Genomic DNA, 12,826 nt, shown 5'->3' on the forward strand with positions numbered 1-12,826 from the left:
GAATTGACTGGGGTCAGACTGTGGGGACTTGCAGGACTTTGGCTGGTCCTCTGAGGGGGTGTGAGCCACGGGAAGGCTTTGAGCAGAGCAGGGATGGGATCTGACTTTGACACTGAAAGAACCACTGGTGCTCCTTGGTGGGGAAGGCCATGAGGGCAAGCGCAGCAGCCGGGCGGCCAGTGAGCTGGCTTTTGTAATAATCCAGGTGGAATTCCTTGGTGCAGACAGCATCTCGGTTAATCCTGGCACTAGCTCCGAGGCAGGGTTTTCACTTCCCACGTTTTAGGGATGAGAACGCTGAGGCCCAGGCAGCCAGGTTTGAACTCTGGGGGTCTAACTCTAGGCCCTCCTGCCCCTGGGTTGCCCTGCTTTCTCTGCATCTCCTTTTTATCTCTGATCCCACTGTCCTGTCACTCAGGGCTCAGAAGCAGGTCCACTTCTCTGCTGGCCCCCAGGAGGCAGAACCCAGGACTCATCATTTAAGGGTGCTGGGGCCCAGAGCCGACGTCCCCCAGAAATGAAGCCTGCAGCAATTCTCTGTACTGTTTGGTCCTGCACCCCATGTTCCCAGTCGGGAGCTCCCCAACCTCTACGCAGTGGTTCTCAACCTTCTGGCCCTTTAAATGCAGTTCCTCGTGTTGTGACCCAACCATAACATTATTTTCGTTGCTACTTCATAGCTGTAATGTTGCTACTGTTATGAATCGTCATGTAAATATCTGATATGCAGGATGGTCTTAGGCGACCCCTGTGAAAGGGTCGTTCGACCGCCAAAGGGGTCGCGACCCACAGGTTGAGAACCGCTGCTCTACAGCTTCCTAGACATTTTCCCAGGCAGGGCTGAAAGCCACAACTGCTGGCTGTTGGGAAAGCGTGGCCTAGGTGCGCCCTCTGCTGGCCCGTTTGGCACACAGATCGCTTTCTCCTGGTTCCTGGAAAGTGCCACCCGGGCCTGGAAAGGCCCCAGGAACACTCAGCCCTCACCTCTGTCCTCAGATAAGAGCCCAGTGCGTTAACTCACCAGTCACCACCACGTGCCGGGCTTGGAGCTGGGCACAGAGTGTCAGAAGCTCACTTTCTAGTTGGGGGAAGCAGTTTGGAAAGAAGGAAGGAAGGAAGAGGGAGGAGAGACGGACAGGAGGTGGTTATATAGAAGACTTAGAAGGTGATTACATTTCTTTGGATTTAAATGGTCAGAGATGTCCTCTCTGAGGAGGTGATGTTTGAGCTGAGACCTGAGTACCAAGACAGCCCGGTAGGTAAATGGTCCGAGGAAGAGTGTGCTGGGCAGAGGGAACAGCATGTGCAAAGGTCCCAAACAGAGGCCAGTGTGGCTGGAGGGGAGCAGGCCAGGGGGGTCAGGGTATGATGTCAGCGGGGCCACATCTATAGGGCCTAGGACTTTATTCTGGAAGCAGAGGGAGGGGTCAGAGGCTTTGAGCAGCAGTCACAGGGCAACCCCAGGAGTCTGCCTGTAGGTCTGGTAACCCGTAGGCTGCCCTCTCCCTCTGCATCTCCGGTTTTACCCCTGGCTGCCCCATGTCCGGGGAAGGGTAGCATAGGGGGACCTGTGAAAAGGCTGGTGTGTCCTCCTGTAGACGGGGGTCTTGTGTTGGGGGTGGTGAGGAGGGTTGAGGGAGATGCTGGGTCTGGGGTATGTTTTGAAGGTCAGCCTATCAGGACTTGGAGATGGGCAGTGTATAGGGTGAGCGGAGAGAGAAATCAAGAAGTCCTTGCGGTCAAAGTTTAGGGCTCTGTGCTGAGATGGGGCCCATGGCAGGGGAGTGAGGAGGAAAAGAAGGACTTTTGGGGGCGTGCTACGTTTGAGATGGTTGAGTTGGATTGCTGGACGGTCCGCGCAAGAGGGCCACCCGGCACATTAGAGCAGAGCTGGGTTCTAGCCTTGGGAGGTTCAGGACAAGGGAACCCGATTTCACATCCGGCCCCTGAGAGCCCAGCGGAGCCTGGTGCCTGGTAGGCCCACAGCGGGTGTGTCGGCTGGTGTTGAGTCACAGCATCTTGAAGTGAACCCTGGGGCAGGGGTGGCATCTGACACTCCTCCTCCCCGTCTCCCTCCTGCAGAAGGAGGAACGGACCATGCTGGAGGACCTCTGGGTGACCCTGTCGGAGCTGGACAACGTCTCCTTCTCCTTCAAGCAGCTGGACGAGAACTACGTGGCCAGTGAGTGATTCCTCGCTCCCAACATGAGAGTCGGGGAACTGCGTTGGGGACCACCGTGCCCCCAGGCCAACTGCCCAAGGCTGACCTGGGACCCAATACTTTCAAACCTCATGTTCTCAACATACATGGAAAAAGAGGGTATATTTTTGTATAAACCCCACTGTCTCCAAAAGCTCTTAAAAGGGAACAACAACCAGTACCCAGTTCTTACTAAAATTTCTAGAGATATCCATTATTGGGGTGAAGACTTGTTAATATTTTCTAAGAATTTATAGCGCAATTAAGTCCCTCCCTCCCTTCCTCGCTCCCTTTACCTGCCCACCATTCATCCACCCATTCATCCCTCTACTTATCCATCCCCATCCACCGTCCCACCTATCCATCCTCCACCTACCTACCAGCCCATTCATCCACTCATTCTCCACCCATCCACACATCCCTAATTATGAGCACATAATATGTGTCAGGCACAGTTTTCAATTCTGGGGCCACCGTGGAAAAATATGGCCGTGGCTCCTGCCTCCTGAAGCCCACGGGCCCGCCCAGCAGGTCTCAGCCCAGCTGCTGGTATTCAAAGACACCGATCCCCATCCCAGCCTCAGCCCTGGCCGGTGGAGTCACTCTGTGGGGTGGATCCTGGGCATTGGGGTTCTAGAAAAGCTTTCCAGGTGACTGTGAGGTACAGCCAGGATTGAGGACCACTGGGCTGGGATCTGTTGCCACTTTTCTATACGTGTGGTCCCTGGACCTGCAGCCACTGGGACCTCGTTAGAAAGGCGAATCCTCAGGCCCCATCCCAGACCTGCACCGGAAACTCTGGAAGTGGAGCCCATAGACCTGTGTTGACAGGGACTGGGCGGGTTTGAAGCACGCTTGTTTGGGAACCACTGCTCTAGGTCAGTGATTCTCAACTTTTTAAAAATTATCACCTCCGTAAGGAGTCGGTTTAGTTTTTTCCTAATTGCTGCAACCCCATTACATTTTAATACCACGGATATACTATATGTCTGTTTAGGTACTGTATGTGTACCTGTGCTTTATACAGAAAAAGAGTCCTTTCTTTTGGGGCCATTGCCTCAAGAACCAATTTTCATCTTTTTAGGGGTGATTTCACCCTGTTGAGAATGTGTGAAAATTTAGAGGGACAATAGATTTTGTTTTAGGTGCCAATTGGAATTGATGGTCAGTTCTCTCAATAGGCAAAGATGGGCTTAGGGAGAACTATTGATTGATTAGTTATGTCTGTCATAGGTGCCAGATGGGGCATTAGTGATTGATTAATGATGTCTGCCACGGGTGCCATATAGGGTGTTGATACCATGCCTCCCATAAACTGTACCCTCTGAGTGTAAATAAATGCAGGTCCTGGTTGAGGGCAGCATTTGGCAGGCAGAGGCCTGGGGTACCAGGTGAGGAGGACAGGAAACATTCGTGAGGCTCTGAAGACAAACACTGACAACCGCCCAGCTGGGCAAAAGCAGTGTCAGGTCTAGGAATTGAGCAGTGGGAACTGGGACCTGTTGAAAGAGGTAAAAAGGGAGGTCAGAGGCTGCTCTTCTGAGCATGGGAGGACTGGGCTGTCTGAGGCTACCCCCGGGCCACCGTGGAAAAATATGGCCGTGGCTCCTGCCTCCTGAAGCCCACGGGCCCGCCCAGCAGGTCTCAGCCCAGCTGCTGGTATTCAAAGACACCGATCCCCATCCCAGCCTCAGCCCTGGCCGGTGGAGTCACTCTGTGGGGTGGATCCTGGGCATTGGGGTTCTAGAAAAGCTTTCCAGGTGACTGTGAGGTACAGCCAGGATTGAGGACCACTGGGCTGGGATCTGTTGCCACTTTTCTATACGTGTGGTCCCTGGACCTGCAGCCACTGGGACCTCGTTAGAAAGGCGAATCCTCAGGCCCCATCCCAGACCTGCACCGGAAACTCTGGAAGTGGAGCCCATAGACCTGTGTTGACAGGGACTGGGCGGGTTTGAAGCACGCTTGTTTGGGAACCACTGCTCTAGGTCAGTGATTCTCAACTTTTTAAAAATTATCACCTCCGTAAGGAGTCGGTTTAGTTTTTTCCTAATTGCTGCAACCCCATTACATTTTAATACCACGGATATACTATATGTCTGTTTAGGTACTGTATGTGTACCTGTGCTTTATACAGAAAAAGAGTCCTTTCTTTTGGGGCCATTGCCTCAAGAACCAATTTTCATCTTTTTAGGGGTGATTTCACCCTGTTGAGAATGTGTGAAAATTTAGAGGGACAATAGATTTTGTTTTAGGTGCCAATTGGAATTGATGGTCAGTTCTCTCAATAGGCAAAGATGGGCTTAGGGAGAACTATTGATTGATTAGTTATGTCTGTCATAGGTGCCAGATGGGGCATTAGTGATTGATTAATGATGTCTGCCACGGGTGCCATATAGGGTGTTGATACCATGCCTCCCATAAACTGTACCCTCTGAGTGTAAATAAATGAGGGCAGCATTTGGCAGGCAGAGGCCTGGGGTACCAGGTGAGGAGGACAGGAAACATTCGTGAGGCTCTGAAGACAAACACTGACAACCGCCCAGCTGGGCAAAGTCAGTGTCAGGTCTAGGAATTGAGCAGTGGGAACTGGGACCTGTTGAAAGAGGTAAAAAAGGGAGTCAGAGGCTGCTCTTCTGAGCATGGGAGGACTGGGCTGTCTGAGGCTACCCCCGGAGGATGGGAGGGCAGGGAGGCCTGAGGGCAGACAGGGCGACCCAGGATGCCACCCTGAAGGTAGGAGGCACGGGGGTCTAAGGCTGCCCCTCTGGGGTGGGGAGAACAGGACATCCCACTGGAGGTCTGAAGGAAGGTCTGAAGCTGCCCTAACAAAGGTGGGCAGGGCTCCCCTGGGCTTGGGTGGTGACCTGTCCGGCCCCCCCATGTCCTCCCACAGACACCAATGTCTTCTACCACATTGAGGGCAGCCGGCAGGCGCTGAAGGTCATCTTCTACCTCGACAGCTACCACTTCTCCAAGCTGCCCTCCCGCCTGGAGAGTGGGGGTAGCCTGAGGCTGCACACCGTGCTCTTCACGAAAGGTGAGCTGTGGGGTGCTGAGGGGGCCCACAGGGGACACCCAAGGCTCAGAGCACACCGGGACCCCACCACCTGCCCGCCCTCTCCTTCCTTCACAGCCTTGGAGAACCCAGAGGGGCCTCCTCCTCCAGGCAGCCAGGTGGTGGAAGACTTGCAACAGGAGATCAACACCCAGTCCCTGGAGAAGGTTCAGCAGTATTACCGCAAACTCAGGTATCTGCCCGGGGCACATGTTGGGGACAGGAATCTGGACACTGCTGCGGGAACTGGGTATTAGAATATAGGGCACCAGGCAGGCCCCCAGCATGGGAGTGGGCAAAGTGCCTTTTCCTGAGCACCTACTGTGTGCCAGGCCCTCTGCCTACACATGCTCATCAGGTTCTCACAACAGTCACGGTTGGTCATTCTAAACCACTTTACAGACGAGGAAACGGAAGCCCAGAGTGGGTGCCCAGCTTGCCCAAGGCCACAGAGCTGGATGGTGGCTGAACTGAGCTTGGAACTGGGTCTGCTTGGCTTCCAAGCAGGTCCTTGCAACCGAGAGGAGCTGCCTGTCTCATTTCATGTGGGGTGGGAGCTGGTGGGATTGTTGAGCCTGTGAGTAAGGGGTGTGGCCCTGCTGAGAGGAGACCCCCTGAGAGAAGTGGAGGGAGCAGGGCCACATTCTCAGGAGGAAGCCTCACACCCAGGGAAGCAGCTTCCCTACCCCCACCCTCACCCCAGCCCTTCCTCCCCACCTTCTCCCTCTGGGGAAAGGAGGCTGAAGGTCAGCAGACCAAGCTTCAGGGGCTGGGTAAGCGCTGTACTGTTTTGGGGCTTGGCTTTACTATTTGGAAATGGAAGCTGATGCTTTCAGGGAAAACACCCAGTTTTGTTATTAAAACTGGCATCTCTTCGGATTGATCGATGCCATCAATCTGCTCCATGCTGCTGCTGAATATTGAAAATATTACATCTCTGATCCTTCGTTTATTCCTTCCTTCGTTCAGCACATGTGGACCAGGCTCTGTTCTGGGTGCTTGCTCGGGAGTCAGCAGTGGCCCATAAAGCCTCTTCTTCATGGAGCATAGATTCTAGAGCAGCAGTTGTCTGGCTCATCCCCCGTTTTGTCAATAAAGTTTTATTAGCACACAGTCACGCTCATTTACGTATGGATGTCTTCGGCTGTTCTTGTGCTACAGTGGCCAGGCTCAGTAGGGTTTTGATAGAGACTGGTCCACGCAGCCCAAAATACTGACTGCTTGGCCCTTCCCAGAAAAAGTTACCGAGTCCTGCTCCAGAGGGGGCGATGGCAATAAGCCAGGGAACAAAGCGATGCAGCGTGTTAAGTGGTGAGAGTATTCAGAGGACAGATACGCAGGACAGGGGTTAGAGAAAGAGGGGGGTGTCAGGTGCTGACCAGCTGACCAGGACGGGCCATCAGGGAGAGGTGGCATTTGAGGGGTGCCTGGAGGCCCCTTTTGCTCCCCCCCTCGGGCTATTGCAGGGACGGAGCGTGGAGAACTGTGCAAGGCGCTCTCAGTCATTTCTTTCTGAGCGTTGTGGGCGGGCAGATGGGCTGCGGTGGCAGTGGGTGGGGGCTGCCTGGATGGGGGCATGGACACCCCCGCAAGCCCATATCTTCTCTCTCAGGGCGTTTTACCTGGAACGGTCTAACCTGCCCACAGATGCCAGCACCACGGCGGTGAAGATAGACCAGGTGCGCCACCTGCTGTGTTGTGTGGGCGGGGCTCGGGTGGCTTTCCGAGGGCCTGCGCCCCGGGCCTGTCACCCACTTCCTAGCCTCAGGCAGGCCTCAGGTTTGACAGCGGTTTAGGGGGTACTGGCCTCAGGATTGTGAGGCTGGGGGTCCCGAGAGACGTGGTGGCCATGGCCCTTTGGGGGTCTGTAGTTTCGCTGGTAAGATATTAAGATGACAGAATTGGCAAACCACCCTTTTCTGCCTCCACATGCAGTGGAGGAGCTGGGGCGGGAGGAAGGCTCTTCCTGGGGAGGGGGCGCTGGGGCTGGTTGAGACAGTTTGGAGAGGGCACTTAATCCAGGCTTAGTTGGGGGCACACCTGGGCAGGCAGGTGAAGAGAATGAGATTTGAAGGTTAGCCCTGAAATACATCCTGAGCACTGAATGCCAGCTTGTGGGGCAGTGGGGAGCCACAGATGGTCCTTGAGCAGGGGCCGGGGAAGGTTAATTGGGCTATAACCCCCGGTGAGGGGAGCTGGGAGGACGCTGCAGTAACTGAGCTGGACTGGAGGGAGTAGATGGGGTGGAAGGCTGGGTGGGGGCCTCCTCGGACTGTCCGGATGTGTGTGTGTGCACCTCACAGCTGATTCGTCCCATCAATGCTCTGGATGAGCTCTGTCGTCTCATGAAGTCCTTCGTCCACCCCAAACCTGGTGCCACTGGGAGCTTGGGTGCTAGCCTCATCCCCGTCTCCTCCGAGCTCTGCTACCGCCTGGGGGCTTGCCAGATCGCCATGTGCGGCACGGGCATGCAGAGGTGAGCTGGGAGCTGGGCACTGGGAGGATCAGAGAGCAAAGGCAGAGGGGTCACTGTGTGACACTGATGCGTCAGAGGGTGCAGTGAAGCAGTCAAATGCTGGCTTTGCGTGGTGTGCTGGAGGGGGGTCCTCTTGGAGAGGAGACCCCTGGGGTAGGGAGTGAGTCCAGCAATTATCTGGGGGTGGGGGCAGTTCTCAGCCCAGAGGCAAGGGCTCTCCTGGGTAGAGGAGGATATGAGGCCAAGGGCCTGCCATGCTGTGATGGGTGATGGTCGGATGGTGGCTGTTCCTGGCGTGTGTGGTCGTAGAGGCCTCACGTGGTGGGCAGAAAGTGCCCGTCTCACCGGCCGTCCCCCTTGCCCCTCCCTGCAGGAGCACCCTGAGCGTCTCCCTGGAGCAGGCGGCCATCCTGGCTCGGAGCCACGGGCTGCTACCCAAGTGCATCATGCAGGCCACGGACATCATGCGGAAGCAGGTGAGGCGGCCCTGCCAGGCTATGGGGCGTCCTGGCCTGGGCACCTTGGGCTGAGAGCAGGAGGAGGGGGCCATCTGGGGCTGGGCAGTCATCAGCCTCACCTGTGGCCCTTCTCCCCAGCTAAAAGGGGCCCAGGACTTCTGCTTCTGGGCCTGTTACCCACCTTTCCGCACTGCACCCCCACATGTGCTTGCTCAAATATCCCGAACTTGAACTCCCGTGCAGAGGCAGGTCCCAGCCTCATGGTTCTTTCTTCCCAGGGCCCCAGGGTGGAGATTCTGGCCAAAAACCTGCGGGTCAAGGATCAGATGCCCCAGGGCGCACCTCGGTGAGTGACGCATCAAACTCCTGGCCTCACCCCAGGCAGACCCCTGGGTAGTCATATGGGGCTTCACCTCTCACTTAATGGGGGCCCCACTTTGGGAAGTGACAAACATGTTCAGTTTTGTACTCCCCAGAGGAGCACCTACTGTGTCTGGGAAGATGACACAGAGCCCCCCAAATGAGCCATGGGCAAGGATTTGATAGGATTTCCCTCCCCCCGCCCTTGCTCTGCCGCCTCGCTACCCTCAGGCCCTCCGGCCATCGGCTGCTTCCTGTCCTCAGGACCCCGTCATCTCTCCACGTTGATTTCAGCCAGGCTCATGGTACCCTGTGCTGCCCCCTCTCCCAGTAGTGCCTCATATTAGTCCATCTTCTCTCTCCATCCCACTACCCCAGTTTGCTATCAATACTGCTCACAATTTTTAAATCACTTCGTTTAGAAATAGTTTGACTCACAGGAAGTTACAAAAGTAGTACAGAGGGTGCCCTTTACCCAGCTCTCACGTAACCACAGGACATCGACAAAGCCAGGAAACGGCTGGTGATCGGGCAGCTCCCACGCAGACCTTATGGTTTTCACCTTCACTTTGAATACTTTTCTCTGTTAACTTACCCCACTCCAGGCACCGTTCCGATCTCTTTTCCTATATTAACTCAAACAATAACTCTGTGAACAAGATGCTCTTATTGTGCCCAGTTGGCAGTTGGGGTCCCGGAGGCACAGGGAGGTTAAGGATCTTGCCTGAGGTCACACAGCTAGTAAGCGGCAGAGCTGGGATGCTGAACCCAGGCAGGCTGGGCCCGGGCCGACCACCTAACCACTGTGCCGCTTGGCTTCTCTGTCTTGTCCGTGTCACCGCAGCCGTTCTCCCCACGGCACATCTGCCTCTTTTGCTTGGAAGCCATTAGTGGCTCCTTCTTACTTGACAGTGAACTCAGTATCCTTCCGAAGCAGAAAACCAAGGCAGCTTTCTGTGTCCTGCAGGGAGAGGCCCCCAAGCTTATATCAAGTGAAAAAACTCAAGAGCTAGACCACTGTGACTCGTTTGCCACCATTAGTGTGAAGAAACGTACACACCCACACATGTACACATCCCCCCACACACGCAGGCCGGCTCTGTGTGTAAAGCCCTTGGGCGGCTGGAGGGAGCGGAGACTGCCTGTGGAGAGGAGGCCGCCCCGGGGGAAAGTGGGGGCAGCATAAATACTTTTTTCACTCTGCGTTTTTTAAAACATCCACCGAGTTTTGTTTTCTGGGCACGGACTGCCTGTTCAAGTAAAGATTGAAGTCATAATAATAGGCCCCAGCCCGCCCCGGCCCCTCCTCATCCTCTTCGCCTCCATCCGCCAGGCTCTACCGCCTCTGCCAGCCGCCGGTGGACGGAGACCTCTGAACTCAGAGACGCTTGGTGCTTGACTGCGTTGTCTGGAGCTGGGATCTGGGAGGACACAGCGGGTCGTGCTGGCCTGCTCCAGAGCCCGTCCGAGGCCTCACTCCAGGACCTGCCCAGCCCTCTCCATCACCTCCTGCAAGGACAGGCCGTGCCCCCACTCGGACGAGCAAGCCGATAGGCCTGGGCCCGCATGTTTCCACACTTCCGCCAGAAACCCAAGGGGTGCTGGGGACCCACAGAGCTGATGGGTGCAGCCAGGGCCCCGGGGACACGGGAGAGGTCATGGCCACCGCAGTTGGAGGCCCACGGACTTGGCTCCCCTGGGCTGGCTCAACCTGCACTTTGAAACCCTGGTTTCCTTCTAAGTCCACATTCCAGGTGATATGTGTCTCCGCCGCCTCACCTTGGCTTCCAGACTCCCCCCTGTACTAACCTGCTCAGTGGACTCGGAAAAGCGGGCCTCTGCCAGGAAGACAGGGACAGGGCGCAGCATCTGTCACCAAGAGGACACTCGGAAGCCGCACCAGCTTCCGACAGCACCGCCATTGAGACTTGAGCCGTCAGCCCTGGGCACGAGATCTGCTCCGACTTTATTTATGTGGCGTGAAGTCTCTATGGTTTACTTTGAGACTCCGCCCACCCCACCTCCCCATGTTGTGTGATTATGTATTTTAAATTTCAAAGAAAGGTGTATTATCTAACGGGACCATCATAAGGTAGTCTTGACAGCTTTCCCCAGTACTAAAAAGAAAAAGAAAAACTAAATTATTGAAAATTCAAAAACATGTCAGTATTTCATCTTTTTAAATATTAGGGTCATAAGGTATTGCTTACAGGTACCTATTAGCTGGTCAGTATTAGAATGAATTACTTTCCTCTCTGAATGACTGGCGATAAGGGTTCGAGAGGCGGCTGGGCCAGGTCTAGGGACTGGAGGGGACTGAACCACCCACCTGAGATACGGTCCCCCACGCAGGTGTGTCCTGCAGGTAAGAGGGCCACAGGAAACCCTGGGTGGTGGCTTCTGTAGCTTATTTTGTTGATGCTCGCTCAGGGCAGGGCGTTTGGGACTTCTCAGCCAGCCAGGGAGGGAGACAGGAAGACAACCTATCTGCCTTCTGGGCGCCAAGCCCCCCCAGGGCCCCTCTCCGCAGTTCATCCCCTCGAGCTCCTGTACAGTAGCAGGGAAATGTCACAGCGGAGGCAGAAGAGAGGGGCGTCGTTCTGCCCTGGGCTGGTGGCGAGAGCAGGTGTGGGTTTCCCGAATCCCCCCCAGAATGTTGGACCCTTGAGCCCCGGGGGCCGCCTTCCTGAGCATTAGACTGCAGAGGCGGGCTTGTTGCTGGGCACTGGTGACGCGATGCAAACGAGGACCTGACCTGCCTGGCGGGAAACAGAGAGGGGCCGTGGAGGGCAAGGCCTCGTGCACTGGTTTACTTTAAAATGTACAGATTCTCCATTAAATTCATGATAGATTTTTTATTATTATTAAAAGTCAATTTATAATACAAAGACCTTGATCTGTGGTTCCTTGGGGGCCGACCTGGTGGCAGGGGGGTGGTGTGGCCAGCCTTACGTTGGAATGAGCGCAGGCCTCCAAGACCACACGGAGGGGTCATTGAGCCCGTGACCCCTAGTCAGCGACGTTCTCCCGCTGAGCCTCAGCTTCCTCCTGTAAATCGAGGACGGTGTGTATTTTCCCCTGCAGAGGAGCAGTGAGGACGACCGAGATTGCACTGCAGGTCTGCGCCTCAGGTGTGCCGTAACGGGCTTTCTATTGTATTTCACCTTTATTTTGGGATCTGACCACCCATTTCACGGCGATGGTGGAAGAATGTGTCTATTTTCCCAGGTGTCCCCCACCTCCTCCTGGGTGTCTTGCCAGAGTTCCTGGTCTTACATGTACCCAGGGGTCAGGATAGGTCCAAGGGAAGTCACTGAGCCATCCTCTGCCCCAACCTGCAAGGCCCATTTGGAGATGGGGTCTGGGATTGGGGCTGGAATGGTGGTCCAAATACTTCAACACGTGGTCAGACTGGTGCCCAGCCAATCAGGATCCACACTAGCTGCAAGCAGACCAATCAGAACACATGCTGGAGCAGACACTGTGCACACCTGAGCCTGTTGTCTAGGTTCCAGGCTGTGAGCTGGTTCTCACCTGCCAGGGCCCAGGCCATCTTTAGAAGCTCCCTGGGCCCGTCAGCCCAGCCGGGTAATCCCAATCCCTGGTGGGATCTGACCTGCAGACTTGCAAGGCTGCCCTATGCCTGTCTCCCTCTCTCTGCCTCCCTTTCCACCACCGTCCCACCTTCCTTCCTGTTACCTTGTTCTCTTCTCTCCCTCCTTTGCCACACCTTGGGAAGCACCGACATCTCTGAAAGACTCCCTCCTCTTAAAGGCACCCACACGGTTATGGCCACCCTCGGGTCCCTTCTGAGCCATGATGCCCACACGAGTCCTGCCGTTTCAGACTAGAGCCCATTCTCTTTTCATCTCTTTTCCTTCCAAACCAACCTTTCCCAGTGCATCCTCTCAAGGCCCAGGGTGGGCTCTTCCAGGGAGAGCGCGAGCCTTGTGTCTTTCAAAGGGCAGGTTTCAAACACGCAGTGCTTCATCGGCGAGAGTGAATCCTGGTGGGACTTCAGCACAGTGACAGGCCGATTATTTGGAATTATCGGGACTCAGTTTTGGACCCAGAAACATCACTCTAAGGGAGGGGCTGTCACCTCCATCTGTATGTGATGCCTTCCTCGGGTAGACACTTACACAGGAAGCAGTAACTTCCACCTCTGCTGTACCATGGGCTCCTGCAAGGCGGAAGTGTGTTCTGCTACAGCGATGGACGGGCAGCTTTGTGTGGCCTTGAACAAGTCACATCTCTTCTCAGACACAGGGCTG

General features: G+C 55.4%; 1 protein-coding gene across 1 annotated transcript in view; it reads left to right on the forward strand.

Moving 5' to 3' along the window:
* PREX1 (phosphatidylinositol-3,4,5-trisphosphate-dependent Rac exchange factor 1) overlaps window positions 1-11,440 on the forward strand; it is a 126,608-nt gene extending 115,168 nt beyond the window's left edge. Inside the window, exons 33-40 of the mRNA XM_014543913.1 lie at window positions 2,083-2,182; window positions 5,097-5,240; window positions 5,337-5,451; window positions 6,871-6,937; window positions 7,562-7,734; window positions 8,108-8,210; window positions 8,471-8,538; window positions 9,886-11,440. Coding sequence (XP_014399399.1) covers window positions 2,083-2,182; window positions 5,097-5,240; window positions 5,337-5,451; window positions 6,871-6,937; window positions 7,562-7,734; window positions 8,108-8,210; window positions 8,471-8,538; window positions 9,886-9,928 — 813 coding nt within the window. The 3' untranslated portion in view covers window positions 9,929-11,440. The remainder of the gene's footprint in view (window positions 1-2,082; window positions 2,183-5,096; window positions 5,241-5,336; window positions 5,452-6,870; window positions 6,938-7,561; window positions 7,735-8,107; window positions 8,211-8,470; window positions 8,539-9,885) is intronic.
* Window positions 11,441-12,826: the final 1,386 nt, after the last annotated feature.

This window comes from Myotis brandtii, unplaced genomic scaffold, assembly GCF_000412655.1.
Source record: "Myotis brandtii unplaced genomic scaffold, ASM41265v1 scaffold342, whole genome shotgun sequence".
Classification (NCBI taxonomy): domain Eukaryota; kingdom Metazoa; phylum Chordata; class Mammalia; order Chiroptera; family Vespertilionidae; genus Myotis; species Myotis brandtii.